The sequence below is a fragment of the Hyla sarda genome, chromosome 2 (assembly GCF_029499605.1).
Source record: "Hyla sarda isolate aHylSar1 chromosome 2, aHylSar1.hap1, whole genome shotgun sequence".
NCBI classification, from domain to species: domain Eukaryota; kingdom Metazoa; phylum Chordata; class Amphibia; order Anura; family Hylidae; genus Hyla; species Hyla sarda.
In genome coordinates this window covers 36274066-36294160 of record NC_079190.1, presented here as the reverse complement: position 1 = coordinate 36294160, position 20095 = coordinate 36274066, and the positions used below count along the sequence as shown (strand labels likewise).

Sequence of the window (20095 nt, the reverse complement as noted above, 5' to 3'; positions counted from 1 at the left end):
AACAGTCACAAAGCAGATGTGGAAAGAGCGTGAGATGTAGGGTGACAGGTAGAGAATAATATCACTGCAGGATCAGACTTCACAGCTTTTGTTAAAATGTGTCTGATCTTGTATTCTTGTGTAACTCGGCTATCACTATCCCGTCTTTTTACTAAGCCACGGAGCACAGAAGACAGAAATGAGTAATATGTCCAGGCAGAAGTGTGCAACCAGATGCTCAACCTCCAAAACCTCCCACACCCCTGTGTCTATGAGACCTGAACAGCCCCATGTCATGTGACACACTTCTCCTGGCTCATTTTTGTCATCAGTTTGGGTTTTAACACCAGTAAAACATGCCTCTAAGACATATTGTCACGATTCGGCTGGCAGGAGGTGGATCCTCTGTGCCAGAGAGGGATTGGCGTGGACCGTGCTAGTGGACCGGTTCTAAGTTACTACTGGTATTCACCAGAGCCCGCCGCAAAGCGGGATGGTCTTGCAGCGGCGGTAGTAACCAGGTCGTATCCACTAGCAACGGCTCAACCTCTCTGACTGCTGAAGATAGGCGCGGTACAAGGGAGTAGACAAGAGCAAGGTCGGACGTAGCAGAAGGTTGGGGCAGGCAGCAAGGATCGTAGTCAGGGGCAACGGCAGGAGGTCTGGAACACAGGCTAGGAACACACAAGGAAACGCTTTCACTGGCACAATGGCAACAAGATCCGGCGAGGGAGTGCAGGGGAAGTGAGGTATACATAGGGAGTGCACAGGTGAACACACTAATTAGACCAACTGCGCCAATCAGTGGCGCAGTGGCCCTTTAAATCGCAGAGACCCGGCGCGCGCGCGCCCTAGGGAGCAGGGCCGCGCGCGCCGGGACAGGACCGACGGAGAGCGAGTCAGGTACGGGAGCCGGGGTGCGCATCGCGAGCGGGCGCCACCCGCATCGCGAATCGCATCCCGGCTGGGAGCGGTATCGCAGCGCACCCGGTCAGTAGATCCGACCGGGGCGCTGCAGTAGCGAGGATGTTGCGAGCGCTCCGGGGAGGAGCGGGGACCCGGAGCGCTCGGCGTAACAGTACCCCCCCCCCCCTTGGGTCTCCCCCTCTTCTTGGAGCCTGAGAACCTGAGGACCAGACTTTTGTCTAGGATGTTGTCCTCAGGTTCCCAGGATCTCTCTTCAGGACCACAGCCCTCCCAATCAACCCAAAAATTTTTTTTCCCTCTGACCGTCTTGGAGGCCAGTATCTCCTTCACGGAGAAGATGTCAGAAGAACCGGAAACAGGAGTGGGAGAAACAAGTTTGGGAGAGAAACGGTTGATGATGAGTGGTTTAAGGAGAGAGACATGAAAGGCATTGGGAATACGAAGAGAAGGAGGAAGAAGAAGTTTGTAAGAGACAGGATTAATTTGGCACAAGACTTTGAAAGGACCAAGATAGCGTGGTCCCAGTTTGTAACTGGGGACACGAAAGCGGACATATTTAGCGGAGAGCCATACCTTGTCTCCGGGAGCAAAAATGGGGGGAGCTCTTCTTTTTTTTATCGGCAAACTTTTTCATGCGAGATGAAGCCTGTAAAAGAGAATTTTGGGTCTCTTTCCATATGGTGGAAAGATCACGAGTCACTTCATCCACAGCGGGCAAACCAGAGGGCAAGGGAATAGGGAGGGGGGGAAGAGGGTGACGGCCGTACACCACGAAAAATGGGGATTTAGCAGAAGATTCAGAGACTCTGAAGTTGTACGAGAATTCGGCCCATGGTAGAAGATCTGCCCAGTCATCCTGGCGGGAGGAAACAAAATGCCGTAAATAATCACCCAGGACCTGGTTAATTCTTTCTACTTGCCCATTGGATTGAGGATGATAAGCAGAAGAGAAGTTTAATTTAATCTTGAGTTGTTTACAGAGAGCCCTCCAGAATTTTGACACGAATTGGACGCCTCTATCAGAGACGATCTGCGTGGGCAAACCGTGAAGACGAAAAATGTGTACAAAAAATTGTTTTGCCAACTGAGGCGCTGAAGGGAGACCAGGAAGAGGAATAAAATGTGCCATCTTGGAAAATCGATCAACGACCACCCAAACAACAGTGTTGCCACGAGATGGGGATAGGTCTGTAATAAAGTCCATACCAATCAGAGACCAAGGCTGTTCGGGGACAGGCAGAGGATGAAGGAAACCAGCAGGCTTCAGGCGAGGAGTCTTATCCCGGGCACAGACAGTACAGGCCCGCACAAAATCAACAACATCCGTCTCCAGAGTCGGCCACCAATAGAAACGAGAGATGAGTTGCAAGGACTTTTTGATGCCCGCATGACCTGCGAGGTGGGAGGAGTGACCCCATTTGAGAATCCCGAGACGTTGGCGTGAAGAAACGAAGGTCTTCCCTGGAGGAGTTTGCCTGATGGAGGCTGGAGAAGTGGAAATCAGACAGTCAGGAGGAATGATGTGTTGCGGAGAGACCTCTACTTCCGAGGCATCCGAGGAACGAGAGAGAGCATCGGCCCTAATGTTCTTGTCGGCAGGGCGAAAATGAATTTCAAAGTTAAAACGGGCAAAGAACAACGACCACCTGGCCTGGCGAGGATTCAGGCGTTGGGCAGACTGAAGGTAGGAGAGATTCTTGTGATCGGTGTAAATGATAACTGGAAATTTTGATCCCTCCAGCAGATGCCTCCATTCCTCAAGTGCCAATTTAATGGCCAGTAGTTCTCGATCCCCGATGGAGTAGTTCCTCTCCGCCGGAGAGAAGGTCCTAGAAACAAAACTCACAATTTTTTTGTAGAAGGACCGCTCCAGCTCCCACTGAGGAGGCATCAACCTCCAATAGGAAGGGTTTAGAAGGGTCAGGTCTGGAGAGCACGGGAGCAGAAGAAAAGGCAGACTTGAGCCGTTTAAATGCGTCTTCCGCCTGGGGAGACCAGGACTTAGGATTGGCATTCTTCTTGGTTAAAGCCACGATAGGAGCCACAATAGTGGAAAAATGTGGAATAAATTGTCTGTAATAATTGGCGAACCCCAAAAAACGTTGGATAGCACGGAGTCCGGAGGGGCGTGGCCAATCTAAGACGGCAGAGAGTTTATCTGGGTCCATTTGTAGTCCCTGGCCAGAGACCAAGTATCCTAGGAAAGGAAGAGATTGACATTCAAACAGACATTTCTCCATTTTAGCATAAAGTTGATTGTCTCGAAGTCTCTGAAGAACCATGCGGACATGCTGGCAATGTTCTTCTAAGTTGGCAGAAAAAATCAGAATATCGTCCAGATACACAACAACACAGGAATATAAGAGATCACGAAAAATTTCATTAACAAAGTCTTGGAAGACGGCAGGGGCGTTGCACAGGCCAAAGGGCATGACCAGATACTCAAAGTGTCCATCTCTGGTGTTAAATGCAGTTTTCCATTCGTCCCCCTCCCTGATGCGGATGAGATTATAAGCACCTCTTAAGTCCAGTTTGGTAAAGATGTGGGCACCTTGAAGGCGATCAAAGAGTTCTGAGATAAGAGGTAGGGGGTAGCGGTTCTTTACCGTGATTTTATTAAGTCCGCGGTAATCAATGCAAGGACGTAGGGAGCCATCTTTTTTGGACACAAAGAAAAATCCAGCTCCGACAGGAGAGGAGGATTTGCGGATAAACCCCTTTTTTAAATCTTCCTGGATGTATTCAGACATAGCAAGAGTCTCTGGGGCGGACAGAGGATAAATTCTGCCCCGGGGTGGAGTAGTGCCCGGGAGGAGGTCAATAGGACAGTCATAAGGCCTGTGAGGAGGTAAAGTCTCAGCTTGCTTTTTGCAAAATACGTCAGCATAGTCCATATAAGCCTTAGGGAGGCCGGTTACAGGGGGAACCACAGGGTCACGGCAGGGAGTACTGGGAACCGGTTTAAGACAGTCCTTGAAACAAGAAGTACCCCAGCTCTTGATCTCTCCTGTGGACCAATCAAGGGTTGGGGAATGGCGTTGAAGCCACGGTAGTCCAAGGAGAATTTCGGAAGTGCAATTGGAGAGGACCAAAAACTCAATTTTTTCGTGATGAGGTCCGATGCACATTAGGAGGGGCTCCGTGCGGTAACGCACGGTACAGTCCAATCTTTCATTGTTAACACAATTGATGTAGAGGGGTCTGGCGAGACTGGTCACCGGGATGTTGAACCTGTTGATGAGAGAGGCCAAAATAAAATTTCCTGCAGATCCGGAATCCAAGAAGGCCATAGTAGAGAAGGAGAAGGTAGAGGCAGATATCCGCACAGGCACAGTAAGGCGTGGAGAAGCAGAGTTGACATCAAGCACTGTCTCACCTTTGTGCGGAGTCAGCGTACGTCTTTCCAGGCTGGGAGGACGGATAGGACAATCCTTCAGGAAGTGTTCGGTACCAGCACAGTACAGGCAAAGATTCTCCATGCGGCGTCGTGTCCTCTCTTGAGGTGTCAAGCGAGACCGGTCAACTTGCATAGCCTCCACGGCGGGAGGCACAGGAACGGATTGCAGAGGACCAGAGGAGAGAGGAGCCGGGGAGAAAAAACGCCTCGTGCGAACAAAGTCCATATCCTGGCGGAGCTCCTGACGGCTTTCGGAATAACGCATGTCAATGCGAGTGGCTAGATGAATGAGTTCATGCAGGTTAGCAGGAATTTCTCGTGCGGCCAGAACATCTTTAATGTTGCTGGATAGGCCTTTTTTAAAGGTCGCGCAGAGGGCCTCATTATTCCAGGATAATTCAGAAGCAAGAGTACGGAATTGGATGGCGTACTCGCCAACGGAAGAATTACCCTGGACCAGGTTCAGCAGGGCAGTCTCAGCAGAAGAGGCTCGGGCAGGTTCCTCAAAGACACTTCGAATTTCCGAGAAGAAGGAGTGTACAGAGGCAGTGACGGGGTCATTGCGGTCCCAGAGCGGTGTGGCCCATGACAGAGCTTTCCCAGACAGAAGGCTGACTACGAAAGCCACCTTAGACCTTTCAGTAGGAAACTGGTCCGACATCATCTCCAAGTGCAGGGAACATTGTGAAAGAAAGCCACGGCAAAACTTAGAGTCCCCATCAAATTTATCCGGCAAGGATAGTCGTAGGCCGGAAGCGGCCACTCGCTGCGGAGGAGGTGCAGGAGCTGGCGGAGGAGATGATTGCTGAAGCTGTGGTAGTAGCTGCTGTAGCATCACGGTCAGTTGAGACAGCTGGTGGCCTTGTTGCGCTATCTGTTGCGACTGCTGGGCGACCACCGTGGTGAGGTCGGCGACAACTGGCAGTGGAACTTCAGCGGGATCCATGGCCGGATCTACTGTCACGATTCGGCTGGCAGGAGGTGGATCCTCTGTGCCAGAGAGGGATTGGCGTGGACCGTGCTAGTGGACCGGTTCTAAGTTACTACTGGTATTCACCAGAGCCCGCCGCAAAGCGGGATGGTCTTGCAGCGGCGGTAGTAACCAGGTCGTATCCACTAGCAACGGCTCAACCTCTCTGACTGCTGAAGATGGGCGCGGTACAAGGGAGTAGACAAGAGCAAGGTCGGACGTAGCAGAAGGTCGGGGCAGGCAGCAAGGATCGTAGTCAGGGGCAACGGCAGGAGCTCTGGAACACAGGCTAGGAACACACAAGGAAACGCTTTCACTGGCACAATGGCAACAAGATCCGGCGAGGGAGTGCAGGGGAAGTGAGGTATACATAGGGAGTGCACAGATGAACACACTAATTAGACCAACTGCGCCAATCAGTGGCGCAGTGGCCCTTTAAATCGCAGAGAACCGGCGCGCGCGCGCCCTAGGGAGCGGGGCCGCGCGCGCCGGGACAGGACCGACGGAGAGCGAGTCAGGTACGGGAGCCGGGGTGCGCATCGCGAGTGGGCGCCACCCGCATCGCGAATCGCATCCCAGCTGGGAGCGGTATCGCAGCGCACCCGGTCAGTAGATCCGACCGGGGCGCTGCAGTAGCGAGGATGTTGCGAGCGCTCCGGGGAGGAGCGGGGATCCGGAGCGCTCGGCGTAACACATATCATGAAAACTTTAGTGACAGTGCCCATTTATTTGGAAAAAATAAAACTTTACTTGTTACGGTCATTTGGAAAAGCTTTTGACATGTTGTCTAGACCTTTCAAAAGTTTAGATCGCATAAGGACTCCGTTCTGAGACCCTCTGTAATCGTAAGTGAAGTGAATGACTGTGCTCTTCACTCCCTGGTAGACCGCTCCATCGAACCCATTCACTGCATTAGAGTCTGTAGAAATGAGTTGGGTTTAAGTGGCAGACAAGGAGTGAGGATCCCGCTGCTGCGCAATTCACTTAGCTGTAAGTCACAATTCCCAGCATGCCTGTCCGGGCATGCTGGGAATTGTAGTTTTGCAACATCTGGAGGTCCGCAGGTTGAAGACCACTACACTAAAGTAACCAAAAAAATAAAATAACTACTCAAGTTGAAAATAAAATCCATTTCACATGGTGACTATAAACCCCACAAAAGAAAATACCTCATGTCGCTTGCTGATATACTGCAGGAGGGACTCCGAAATGGCTGCTCTACAGGGTAAAATACGCGTAAGTTCTGTATAAAAGGCGCTGTGAACAGCTGATTTCAACATTTGAGCCAAAATTACTAACAACTTGCACCAAATGATAAATTTGGCGCATGTCCACGAAAACCAAAGTGAAAAAAAAAAGGGTAAAAAGAAACTGTCAACAGGCAAAATTGATAAATACCCCCCATCATCCATAGGACGCAGTGCATTAGCAAAGAGTTGATTCCATGGTTCCATTTAAATCCCAGACATGCTCCCTATCTCTGTAAGATGCCCAATGAAGGTTTATATTATGTCCATTGCTCACTCAAGGTTAAGTGTGCCTCCGCCGCCAGTATGGTATAATATAAATGCAAATGTGCATAAAAACACAGGGATAAGAGCAATATATAGAATTTATGCACCATCTTAATGCTCTCCACTCCCTTCCAGCATGGGAAATGTTAGGTTAGCATGCGTACAGATCAATCTCACAGTATTGAAATAGTATCTTATAACATTTAATGCGCTGACTTTATTCCAGGAGGCACATTCAGATTTATTCTCACTTTCCCTATGTGGAACCTGTGACAAGTTTGCAAATCCGGTTGTTTAGTTAAAACCAGGCAGTTTTTTTTATTTTATTTATTTATTTTTTATTTTTTTATTTTATTTCCTTGATTAGATAAACCAGAATTTCACGACGTCAAGTTCTACAATCTGCCATGAATTCTATCAAATCTGCCTAGAAACTTCCAAGCCAAAGCTCAATGTCATAAAATTAATCAGCCATAAATGTTGGGTAGTTAAATTAGACTTTTAGTATGTAACCTGTAAATTTGTTTAGGCCAAAATACAAGGAAACGTTCCAGGCACGGAAATTTTTAGGCATAAATACGAAAAATATGTGATAATGGAAAGGACTAGTGATGGCGTATGCAGGGCAGGGGCCCCTGGGGACAAGGGAAGGGGTTGTCAGGATTTTTAGAAATTTAAGTAACAAACCGCACCACTCCAGTACACCGCCACTTTGTTGTTCCCCATCGGGCCTGCAGCGATGACATCATGTACTTCGTCCAATCACTGCCTTCAATGGTCATGTGTCATACATACATGCTGAGATTGGCTTTAGTGCCACACAAATTATATATATATATATATATACAGTGGTCCCTCAACATACGATGGTAATCCGTTCCAAATGGACCATTGTTTGTTGAAATCATCGTATGTTGAGGGATCCGTGCAATGAAAAGTATAGGACAGTGGTCTCCAACCTGCGGACCTCCAGATGTTGCAAAACTACAACACCCAGCATGCCCGGACAGCCGACAGCTGTCCGGGCATGCTGGGAGTTGTAGTTTGGCAACATCTGGAGTTCCGCAGGTTGAAGACCACTGGTATTGGATGTTATACTCACGTGTCCCTGCCGCTCCGGACCATCACCGCTCGTCACCGCTGCCCTGGATGTCGCCTTCCATCGCTGTCGCCGCGTCCCCGAGGTGTCCCCGACGCTCCGGCAAGGCCTCTGCTACCCCGGCATCCTCGCTCTCCGTTGCTGCCATCACGTCGCTACGCACGCCGCTCCTATTGGATGACGGGACGGCGTGCGCGCCGACGTGATGACGACGATGGAGAGTGCCGACGATGCTGGGGATCCCGAAGAGGACATGCCGGAGCTCCGAGGACAGGTAAGTGATCGTCAGCGGACCACACGGGGCACCGTAAACGGCTATCCTGCGGCAGCTGAAGCAGTCTGCACTGCCGGATAGCCATTTATGCGATGGCCCCGACATACAAAAGCATCGTATGTTGATGCTGCCTTCAACATGCGATGGCCTCTGAGAAGACATTGCATGTTGAAATGATCGTATGTCCGGGCCATCGTAGGTCGGGGGGGTCACTGTATATGTGATATGATCACTGAAGGCTCAATTGGGAACGCCAAAGTGGTAGTGACACTGAAGCAGCTTTTTTTTTCTTATTTTCCAAATTTCTGAACATCATGGACAACCCCTTTATTATATAAAGGAAAACTGTCAGCCTGATCCCCCACACTAAGCCAATACACTGTGTTATAATGTGGGTGAACAGGAAATATGTCCAGTAGGTCCTGAGATATGTCCCCCAGGAGATCCTCTGCCAAATTCAGTAAATTAAGCTCTAGAGGTGTCCGGCTCAATTTACATGGTCATGGTCTGTGACTCCCCGTCCCAATGAGGTAGAGTCGCTGGTCATGTGAACGCTCTTACTATAGTTAGCTCTCGCGTCATAATGAGCAGAGCGCTCACGTGACCAGCGACTCCACATCACTAGGACGGGGAGTCAAAGACCATGAATATGTAAATTGAGCCAGTGGGGCCACACCTCTAGTGCGCAAATTACTAAATTTAGCAGAGGATCTTCTGGGGGCCATATCTCAGGGCCTACTGGATGTATTTTAGTAAGTGACCCCTCGTTGGACTCCTGTTCACCCACATTAAAATTCAGCGTTTTGGGTTCAATGTGGGTGAACAAGCTAAGGCTGGGTTCACACTACGTTTTTCAACTACAGTTCCCACATATGTTTTCTATCAAAAACCGTATGGGAAAAAAACGGATGGAACAGTATGGGAAAAAGTGAACGGTATGCGTTTTTAAACAGTATATTGTTTTTAAAAGTGCATACAGTTCCGTCCATTTTTATAGAAAAAAAACCCATACGCTTTTGAAAATGTTGTCCATTTTTAATGGGAGGGGTCTTGGGTGGGGACTTTAGGATTCAAATGCGCATGTGCAAAGTAAAAACGTATACGTTTTTCCCGTATGGAACCGTATAAATGTCCATTTCCCATTGACGTCCATGTTAAAAAAAACGTATGCGGCTGCAGTACGTTTTTTTTAACCGGAGACAAAATCATGGTCAACCACGGTTTTGACTCCAGTTTAAAAACCGTACTGCAACTGCATACGTTTTTTTTTTTAACATGGATGTCAATGGGAAACGCACATGTATACGGTTGCATACGGGAAAAACGTATATGTTTTTACTTTGCACATGCGCATTTGAATCCTAAAGTCCCCACCCAAGACCCCTCCCATTAAAAATGGACAAAATTTTCAAAAGCATATGTTTTTTTTTCTATAAAAATGGACGGAACTGTATGCACTTTTAAAAACAGTATACTGTTTAAAAACGCATACGGTTTACTTTTTCCCCATACTGTTCCATCCATTTTTTTCCCATACGGTTTTTGATAGAAAACGTATGCGGGAACCGTAGTTGAAAAACGTAGTGTGAACCCAGCCTTAATCCCGCAATCGTACGCACTTCTATCTTCTTGCTAACATGCATTTGCTAGTAAAGGGTAAAGAACAGATCTTAGTGAGTATTGCCACCGGAACAGACTACACAGGGTTTGCCGCCTGTAACTAATGAAACATATAGGACAGAATAGCAGCTGTAGACACAAAACGGGAGGAGATTTTTAACCTGGACTATTTGTGAACCAAATAAATAAAATTTGCAAACGTGTCTATTCGACTTGAAAAATGTACAAGTGAGGTTCTTACAGTAGTTTTTAGTTCTATCATTTTAGTAATGATTTTTCTACTTACGGCTCTAATGCTCTCAAAATGTCCGTCTTCTTTTTCAAACTCAACCGGCTGTTCATTTAATGTCCAGAAGAAGCTGATATCCAGGAGAGGATCGTGGATGGCTTTACAGCTAAGAACAACACTTTCCCCGACAGTCAGTTCCGTTCTCTTGGGTGTTAGTTCTATCTTTGTAGGTTCTAAACATAGAGAAAGGATGACACTTCTTAGATCAATTGTTCTATATACACTCACCCTCGACTATAATGTGTCTAGGGGAAGAAGAAAACAAGAACCAACCCTATGGTCATTGAAGTACCTTGCCATTGGCATCTAAACTAGGACAGTATGGGGGTAGTCTGTATTTGAAATACCCTATTAGAGTTAAGTTAATGTTGAGAAGTCGATCATTCCAATCATTCCAAGCAAGACTGGTGAATCTGTAGTGTGAATGAGCCATAAAGCTGCCCATATACCTTCAATAGCGTTAAGTTGTTAGTTATCTCTCCCATTCACATGAAAGTTTGGTCCAGAACATTTATGCGTTTTGAATGGGAAGGGGGAGTTACACATCTACTCAATCTAGTGGTGACTTATCTCTATGAAAACAAGAATCTTGAAGTTGGAATCCTTCATGCCTGATCCTTCCCTGACATTATCTGACAGTCAGGAGGCCATTTCTACCAGAATTGGCAGGGTCTAAACCTTTCCCTAATGTGTATGGGAGCCTAAAGTCTAGAGGCTTTAGATAGTTGAACAGATGGCAGTCTTCAAAGATAGTTGAAAGTGCTACTCTGGAGGAAATGTTCTCAAATCAACTGGTGCCAGAAAGTTATTCAGATTTGTAAATTACTTCTATATAAAAATGTTCATCCTTCTAGTACTTATCAGCTGCTGTATGTTGTGTAGTTCTTGCCAGTCTGACCACAGTGCTCTCTGCTGCCACCTCTGTTCATGTCAGGAACTGTCCTGACTAGGATCAAATCCCCATAGCAAACCTCTCCTACTCTGGACAGTTCCTGACACGGACAGAGGTGTCAGCAAAGAGCACTGTGGTTAGACTGGAAAGAACTACACAACTTCCTGTGGAGCATCCAGCAGCTGATAAGTACTGGAAGGATTAAGATTTTTAAACAGAAGTAATGTACTAATCTGTATAACTTCCTGGCACCAGTTCCAGTTCTCCAGAGTGCCTCTTTAAGTACCAAAGTATTTATGGACTTTAAGCACGGAATAAAATCTTTGAATCTTTATCAATACATTAAAAGCCTTGTGTCCTAGTAGGGGCCCTAAAACTATTTTTATTCTCTCATTAAATAACCTGTGTATTTAACAAGTCACAAGGGAGATACGATGATCCAATTATACATTTATCTAATAGATAAGTCATTACCTGTAACAGACACAACTGTTGTAATTTCGGCAGAACCGAACACATTTTCCCCACGGCATGTGTATTTTCCTTCATCTGATTTAGAAGCATTTAAGATCCGTAAACTTCCATCTGGAAGAACAGCTATCCTGGAAAAAAGAAAAAAAAGGTCTTTCATACATCTGGAGACATCATGATGTGTGTGTATGTACTGTGTATATATATATATATATATATATATATATATATATATATATATATATTCACAAAAAAACAATGAGAGACATAGTTACGAGGTTGAAATTCTTTTCCTGACTACATTCAGCAATCAAAATAAATCTCTGGATCAATAACCCATCTGCTGTAATTTAGTAACTATAACTTCTTATATTACATAGAAACATAGAATGTGTCGGCAGATAAGAACCATTTGGCCCATCTAGTCTGCCCAATAATCTGAATACTATGAATAGTCCCTGGCCCTATCTTATATGAAGGATAGTCTTATGCTTATCCCTATCTTATATGAGGGATAGTCTTATGCTTATCCCTATCATATATGAGGGATAGTCTTATGCTTATCCCATGCCTTCACTGTATATGCAGCGACCACTTCTGCAGGAAGGCTATTCCATGCATCCACTACTCTCTCAGTAAAGTAATACGTCCTGATATTACTGCAGAAACCTTTCCCCTCTAATATAACACTATGTCCTCTTGTGGTAGTTTTTCTTCTTTTAAATCTCCTCTCCTCCTTTACCGTGTTGATTCCCTTTATGTATAAAAGTCTCTATCATATCCCCTCTGTCTCTTCTTTCTTCTATACATGTTAAGGTCCTTTACCCTTTCCTGGTAAGTTTTATCCTGCAATCCATGGACTAGTTTAGTATCTTCTCTGAACTCTCTCTAGAGTATATATATCCTTCTGGAGATACGGCCTCCAGTACTGCACACAATACTCCAAGTGAGGTCTCACCAGTGTTCTGTAGAGCGGCATGAGCACTTCTCTCTCTACTGCTTATACCTCTCCCTATACATCCAAGCAGGGTCGGCCTTAGGTGTTCAGGCGCCCTGTGCGAGCTAACCTTGTGGCACCCCCCCCCCCCCATTACCCCATAAACATACACAAAGAGGAAAAAAATCTTTGTAACAAATATTTTTTTTAATATTTAATCATTCCCCTGCCCCCTTAATCAGTCCCATGTCTCCCTTAATCAGATGCAGTATAGTTCCCCACATTAAGTGCAGTATAGCTCCCCACATTAGGTGCAGTACAGTTCCCCCACATTATGTGCAGTACAGTTCCCCCACATTAGGTGCAGTATAGTTCCCCCACATTAGGTGCAGTATAGCTCCCCAAATTAGGTGCAGTACAGTTCCCCCACATTAGGTGCAGTATAGTTCCCCCACATTAGGTGCAGTACAGTTCCCCCACATTAGGTGCAGTATAGTTCCCCACATTAGGTTCAGTATAGCTCCCCCACATTAGGTGCAGTATAGCTCCTCACATTAGCTGCAGTATAGTTCCCCACATTAGGTGCAGTACAGTTCCCCCACATTAGGTGCAGTACAGTTGCCCACATTAGGTGCAGTATAGTTCCCCCACATTAGGTGCAGTACAGTTCCCCCACATTAGGTGCAGTATAGTTCCCCACATTAGGTTCAGTATAGCTCCCCCACATTAGGTGCAGTATAGCTCCTCACATTAGCTGCAGTATAGTTCCCCACATTAGGTGCAGTACAGTTCCCCCACATTAGGTGCAGTACAGTTCCCCACATTAGGTGCAGTATAGTTCCCCCACATTAGGTGCCATATAGTTCCCCACATTAGGTGCAGTATAGTTCCCCCACATTAGGTGCCATATAGTTCCCCACATTAGGTGCAGTATAGTTCCCCCACAATAGGTGCAGTATAGTTCTCCACATTAGGTGCAGTATAGTTCTCCACATTAGGTGCAGTATAGTTCCCCACATTAGGTGCAGTATAGCCCCACATTAGGAAGAAGCAGTTTCCACACATTAGGTGCAGTATAGCACCACATTAGAAAGTAGCAGGTTCCCCAAATTTGGTGTCATTGACATTAAATTTCAGTTGACATTTGCTATTAACCGCCCATTGTGAGTTGATTACTTTTTTGTCTTTTTTTTTGTATAAATATGTTCCTTTGTTAACATTTGCTATGAACTTGAGAAAGACGCCCGTCCTGGCATCGAAACGCGTTGTTCTGCAAATAAATGATATCGCTTATACATCTATAACTCCTCATCCTTTCTGCGCCTATTGAAGTCCCTTGGGAGTATTTGGAGGTTGCTATTAAATTTCAGTTGCCAGAGTTCTGACCATCCTTCTAGTTTTCCTAAATCCTTTTCCATTTGGCGTATCCCTCCAGGAACATCAACCCTGTAACATGTCTTTGTGTCATCAGCAAAAAGACCAATACCTTACCATCGAGACCTTTTACAATATCACTAATGAAGATAGGTCCCAGTACAGATCCCTGAGGCCCCCACTGGTAAGAAGACCTTGCTCTGAATACTCTCCATTGACTACAACCATCTGTTGTCACTCAGCCACTGCCTAATCCACTCAACAATATGGGAGTCCAAGCTCAATGACTGAAGTTTATTGATAAGTCTTTTATGTGGGACAGTGTCAAAAGCCTTACTAAAATCTAGATATGCAATGTCTACTGCCCCTCCACCATCTATAATTTTAGTCACCCAGTCAAAAAAATCAATAAGATTTGTTTGACATGATCTCCCTGAAGTAAACCCATGTTGTTTTTCATTTTGTCATCCATGGGATTTTAGATGTTCCACAATCCTATCCTTTAGTAGGGTTTACATTAATTTCCCCACTATTGATGTCAGACTTACTGGCCTATAGTTGCCTGACTTCTCCCTACTACCTTTGTGTGAATGGGCATGACATTTGCTAATTTCACTGTTTCTGTCACGATTCGGCTAGCTGGTTGTGGATCCTCTGTGTCAGCGAGGGATTGGCGTGGACCGTGCCGGTGGACCGGTTCTAAGATGCTACTGGTATTCACCAGAGCCCGCCGCAAAGCGGGATGGTCTTGCTGCGGCGGTAGCAACCAGGTCGTATCCACTAGCAACGGCTCAACCTCGCTGACTGCTGAGAAGGCGTGGGACAGAAGGACTAGGCAGAGACAAGGTCAGATGTAGCAGAAGGTCGGGGCAGGCGGCAAGGTTCGTAGTCAATATGGCAATAGCAGGAGGTCAGGAACACAGTATGGACAAACACAGTAATAGCTTTCTCAAGGCACTAAGGCAACAGATCCGGCAAGGGAGTGCAGGGGAAGTGAGGTATAAGTAGGGCAAGGAACAGGTGCAAGCTAATCAGGGTGATTGGGCCAGGCACCATCATTGGTGCACTGGCCCTTTAAATCTCAGAGCGCTGGCGCGCACGCGCCCTAGAGAGCGGAGCCGCGCGCGCCAGAGCATGACAGCCGGGGACCGGGACAGGTAAGTGACCTGGGATGCGATTCGCGGGCGGGCGCGTCCCGCTATGCGAATCGCATCCCCGCCGGCCATGTCAGTGCAGCGCTCCCGGTCAGCGGGTCTGACCGGGGCGCTGCAGGGAGAGAAACGCCGCGAGCGCTTCGGGGAGGAGCAGGGACCCGGAGCGCTCGGCGTAACAGTACCCCCCCCCCTTAGGTCTCCCCCTCTTTTTGTCGGGATGTCGCTCCACAGAGGACGAGGACATCGGGAGCGACTGTAGCGTCTCCCTCCGGGGGACAGCGAAGTCCTGGGTATGCCCATGCATGGCAGACAGTCCAGAAGGAGTGGGAATGGGGAGGGGGGGCAGAGGGTGAGGTTTGACACGGGGCAGAGTGTCACCAGGACGGGGACTATGAGGGGGCACGGCACAGTCCTGACAGGCCTTGGGGAGACCAGGCACAGGAGGAGACACTGAGGACCAACAGACGGGGCTGGGAGCAGACGTGAGGCACTCCTTGCGGCAAGCAGGACCCCAATTCTTGATCTCCCCGGTGGTCCAGTCAAGGGTGGGAGAATGGTGCTGGAGCCATGGCAGACCGAGGAGGATTTCAGAGGTACAGCCGGGCAAAACCAAAAATTCAATTTCCTCGAGATGCGGTCCAATGTTCATAAGCAGGGGCACTGTGCGATAACGCACAGTGCAGTGCAGCTTGACCCCGTTGACCGAAGAAATATAGAGCGGCTTGATGAGACGGGTCACCGGGATGCAGTACGTATCAAGCAAAGAGGCCAGAATAAAATTTCCAGAAGAACCAGAGTCCAAGACGGCCACAGCAGAGAAGGAGGAGTTGGCAGAAGGAGAAATCCGTACGGGCACAGAGAGAGATGGAGAAGCAGATTCCGTACCCAGAGACGCCAGGCCCACATGAGCAGGTTGCGTGCGTGCATTTTCAAGACGTGGAGGGCGAATAGGGCAATTCACCAAGAAATGTTCGGTACTAGCGCAGTACAGACATAGATTTTTATCCCTACGGCGAGACCTCTCTTCAATAGTCAGGCGAGACCGATCTACTTGCATAGGCTCCTCGGCGGGAGGCACAGGGGTAGATTGCAAGGAATACCGAGAGAGAGGTGCCCAGGGATTAAGGTCTTTTTCCTGGCGGAGTTCCTGGTGTCTTTCCAAAAAACGCATGTCAATGCGGGTGGCCAAATGGATAAGTTCATGCAGGTTGGCAGGAATTTCTCGTGCGGCCAGCACATCTTTGATGTTACTGGATAGGCCTTTTTTAAAGGTCGCGCAGAGAGCCTCGTTGTTCCAAGATAATTCGGAAGCGAGAGTACGAAATCGGATGGCGTACTCGCCTACTGAAGAATTACCCTGGACCAGGTTCAACAGGGCAGTCTTGGCAGAAGAAGCTCGGGCTGGTTCCTCGAAGACACTGCGAACCTCAGAGAAGAAGGAGTGTACAGAGGCGGTGACAGGGTCATCGCAGTCCCAGAGCGGTGTGGCCCAAGACAAAGCCTTCCCAGACAGGAGACTGACCACGAAAGCCACCTTCGACCGTTCTGTAGGAAATTGGTCCGACAACATCTCCAAATGTAGGGAACATTGTGACAGAAAACCACGGCAGAGTCTAGAGTCCCCATCAAATTTGTCCGGCAGGGACAAGCGGAGGTTAGGAGCGGCCGCTCGCTGCGGAGGAGGTGCAGGAGCCGGCAGAGGAGATGGTTGTTGCTGTTGCAGCTGCTGTAGCTGTGACTGAAGTTGCTGTAGCTGTGGCTGAAGTTGCTGTGTCATGGTGGTCAAGTACGACAACTGGTTTTCTTGTTGGGCGATCAGTCGGGATTGCTGGGCGACCAGTGTGGATATATCAGCGATACTTGGCAGCGGCACGTCAGCAGGATCCATGGCCGGATCTACTGTCACGATTCGGCTAGCTGGTTGTGGATCCTCTGTGTCAGCGAGGGATTGGCGTGGACCGTGCCGGTGGACCGGTTCTAAGATGCTACTGGTATTCACCAGAGCCCGCCGCAAAGCGGGATGGTCTTGCTGCGGCGGTAGCAACCAGGTCGTATCCACTAGCAACGGCTCAACCTCGCTGACTGCTGAGAAGGCGTGGGACAGAAGGACTAGGCAGAGACAAGGTCAGACGTAGCAGAAGGTCGGGGCAGGCGGCAAGGTTCGTAGTCAATATGGCAATAGCAGGAGGTCAGGAACACAGTATGGACAAACACAGTAATAGCTTTCTCAAGGCACTAAGGCAACAGATCCGGCAAGGGAGTGCAGGGGAAGTGAGGTATAAGTAGGGCAAGGAACAGGTGCAAGCTAATCAGGGTGATTGGGCCAGGCACCATCATTGGTGCACTGGCCCTTTAAATCTCAGAGCGCTGGCGCGCGCGCGCCCTAGAGAGCGGAGCCGCGCGCGCCAGAGCATGACAGCCGGGGACCGGGACAGGTAAGTGACCTGGGATGCGATTCGCGGGCGGGCGCGTCCCGCTATGCGAATCGCATCCCCGCCGGCCATGTCAGTGCAGCGCTCCCGGTCAGCGGGTCTGACCGGGGCGCTGCAGGGAGAGAAACGCCGCGAGCGCTTCGGGGAGGAGCAGGGACCCGGAGCGCTCGGCGTAACAGTACCCCCCCCCCCCTTAGGTCTCCCCCTCTTTTTGTCGGGATGTCGCTCCACAGAGGACGAGGACATCGGGAGCGACTGTAGCGTCTCCCTCCGGGGGACAGCGAAGTCCTGGGTATGCCCATGCATGGCAGACAGTCCAGAAGGAGTGGGAATGGGGAGGGGGGGGCAGAGGGTAAGGTTTGACACGGGGCAGAGTGTCACCAGGACGGGGACTATGAGGGGGCACGGCACAGTCCTGACAGGCCTTGGGGAGACCAGGCACAGGAGGAGACACTGAGGACCAACAGACGGGGCTGGGAGCAGACGTGAGGCACTCCTTGCGGCAAGCAGGACCCCAATTCTTGATCTCCCCGGTGGTCCAGTCAAGGGTGGGAGAATGGTGCTGGAGCCATGGCAGACCGAGGAGGATTTCAGAGGTACAGCCGGGCAAAACCAAAAATTCAATTTCCTCGAGATGCGGTCCAATGTTCATAAGCAGGGGCACTGTGCGATAACGCACAGTGCAGTGCAGCTTGACCCCGTTGACCGAAGAAATATAGAGCGGCTTGATGAGACGGGTCACCGGGATGCAGTACGTATCAAGCAAAGAGGCCAGAATAAAATTTCCAGAAGAACCAGAGTCCAAGACGGCCACAGCAGAGAAGGAGGAGTTGGCAGAAGGAGAAATCCGTACGGGCACAGAGAGAGATGGAGAAGCAGATTCCGTACCCAGAGACGCCAGGCCCACATGAGCAGGTTGCGTGCGTGCATTTTCAAGACGTGGAGGGCGAATAGGGCAATTCACCAAGAAATGTTCGGTACTAGCGCAGTACAGACATAGATTTTTATCCCTACGGCGAGACCTCTCTTCAATAGTCAGGCGAGACCGATCTACTTGCATAGGCTCCTCGGCGGGAGGCACAGGGGTAGATTGCAAGGGATACCGAGAGAGAGGTGCCCAGGGATTAAGGTCTTTTTCCTGGCGGAGTTCCTGGTGTCTTTCCGAAAAACGCATGTCAATGCGGGTGGCCAAATGGATAAGTTCATGCAGGTTGGCAGGAATTTCTCGTGCGGCCAGCACATTTTTGATGTTACTGGATAGGCCTTTTTTAAAGGTCGCGCAGAGAGCCTCGTTGTTCCAAGATAATTCGGAAGCGAGAGTACGAAATCGGATGGCGTACTCGCCTACTGAAGAATTACCCTGGACCTGTGACTGAAGTTGCTGTAGCTGTGGCTGAAGTTGCTGTGTCATGGTGGTCAAGTACGACAACTGGTTTTCTTGTTGGGCGATCAGTCGGGATTGCTGGGTGACCAGTGTGGATATATCAGCGATACTTGGCAGCGGCACGTCAGCAGGATCCATGGCCGGATCTACTGTCACGATTCGGCTAGCTGGTTGTGGATCCTCTGTGTCAGCGAGGGATTGGCGTGGACCGTGCCGGTGGACCGGTTCTAAGATGCTACTGGTATTCACCAGAGCCCGCCGCAAAGCGGGATGGTCTTGCTGCGGCGGTAGCAACCAGGTCGTATCCACTAGCAACGGCTCAACCTCGCTGACTGCTGAGAAGGCGTGGGACAGAAGGACTAGGCAGAGACAAGGTCAGACGTAGCAGAAGGTCGGGGCAGGCGGCAAGGTTCGTAGTCAATATGGCAATAGCAGGAGGTCAGGAACACAGTATGGACAAACACAGTAATAGCTTTCTCAAGGCACTAAGGCAACAGATCCGGCAAGGGAGTGCAGGGGAAGTGAGGTATAAGTAGGGCAAGGAACAGGTGCAAGCTAATCAGGGTGATTGGGCCAGGCACCATCATTGGTGCACTGGCCCTTTAAATCTCAGAGCGCTGGCGCGCGCGCGCCCTAGAGAGCGGAGCCGCGCGCGCCAGAGCATGACAGCCGGGGACAGGGACAGGTAAGTGACCTGGGATGCGATTCGCGGGCGGGCGCGTCCCGCTATGCGAATCGCATCCCCGCCGGCCATGTCAGTGCAGCGCTCCCGGTCAGCGGGTCTGACCGGGGCGCTGCAGGGAGAGAAATGCCGCGAGCGCTTCGGGGAGGAGCAGGGACCCGGAGCGCTCGGCGTAACAGTACCCCCCCCCCCCCCCCCCTTAGGTCTCCCCCTCTTTTTGTCGGGATGTCGCTCCACAGAGGACGAGGACATCGGGAGCGACTGTAGCGTTTCCCTCCGGGGGACAGCGAAGTCCTGGGTATGCCCATGCATGGCAGACAGTCCAGAAGGAGTGGGAATGGGGAGGGGGGGCAGAGGGTGAGGTTTGACACGGGGCAGAGTGTCACCAGGACGGGGACTATGAGGGGGCACGGCACAGTCCTGACAGGCCTTGGGGAGACCAGGCACAGGAGGAGACACTGAGGACCAACAGACGGGGCTGGGAGCAGACGTGAGGCACTCCTTGCGGCAAGCAGGACCCCAATTCTTGATCTCCCCGGTGGTCCAGTCAAGGGTGGGAGAATGGTGCTGGAGCCATGGCAGACCGAGGAGGATTTCAGAGGTACAGCCGGGCAAAACCAAAAATTCAATTTCCTCGAGATGCGGTCCAATGTTCATAAGCAGGGGCACTGTGCGATAACGCACAGTGCAGTGCAGCTTG

General features: G+C 49.6%; 1 protein-coding gene across 4 annotated transcripts in view; it reads right to left on the bottom strand.

The window, feature by feature from the left end:
* CNTN5 (contactin 5) overlaps positions 1-20095 on the bottom strand; it is a 1441523-nt gene that overhangs the window by 221522 nt on the left and 1199906 nt on the right. For all 4 annotated transcript variants that reach the window (XM_056561527.1, XM_056561528.1, XM_056561529.1 and 1 more), the window contains 2 exons: positions 11436-11563; positions 10067-10242 (listed from right to left, as the gene is read on the bottom strand). In XM_056561527.1, the coding sequence (XP_056417502.1) occupies positions 10067-10242; positions 11436-11563 (304 nt within the window). The remainder of the gene's footprint in view (positions 1-10066; positions 10243-11435; positions 11564-20095) is intronic.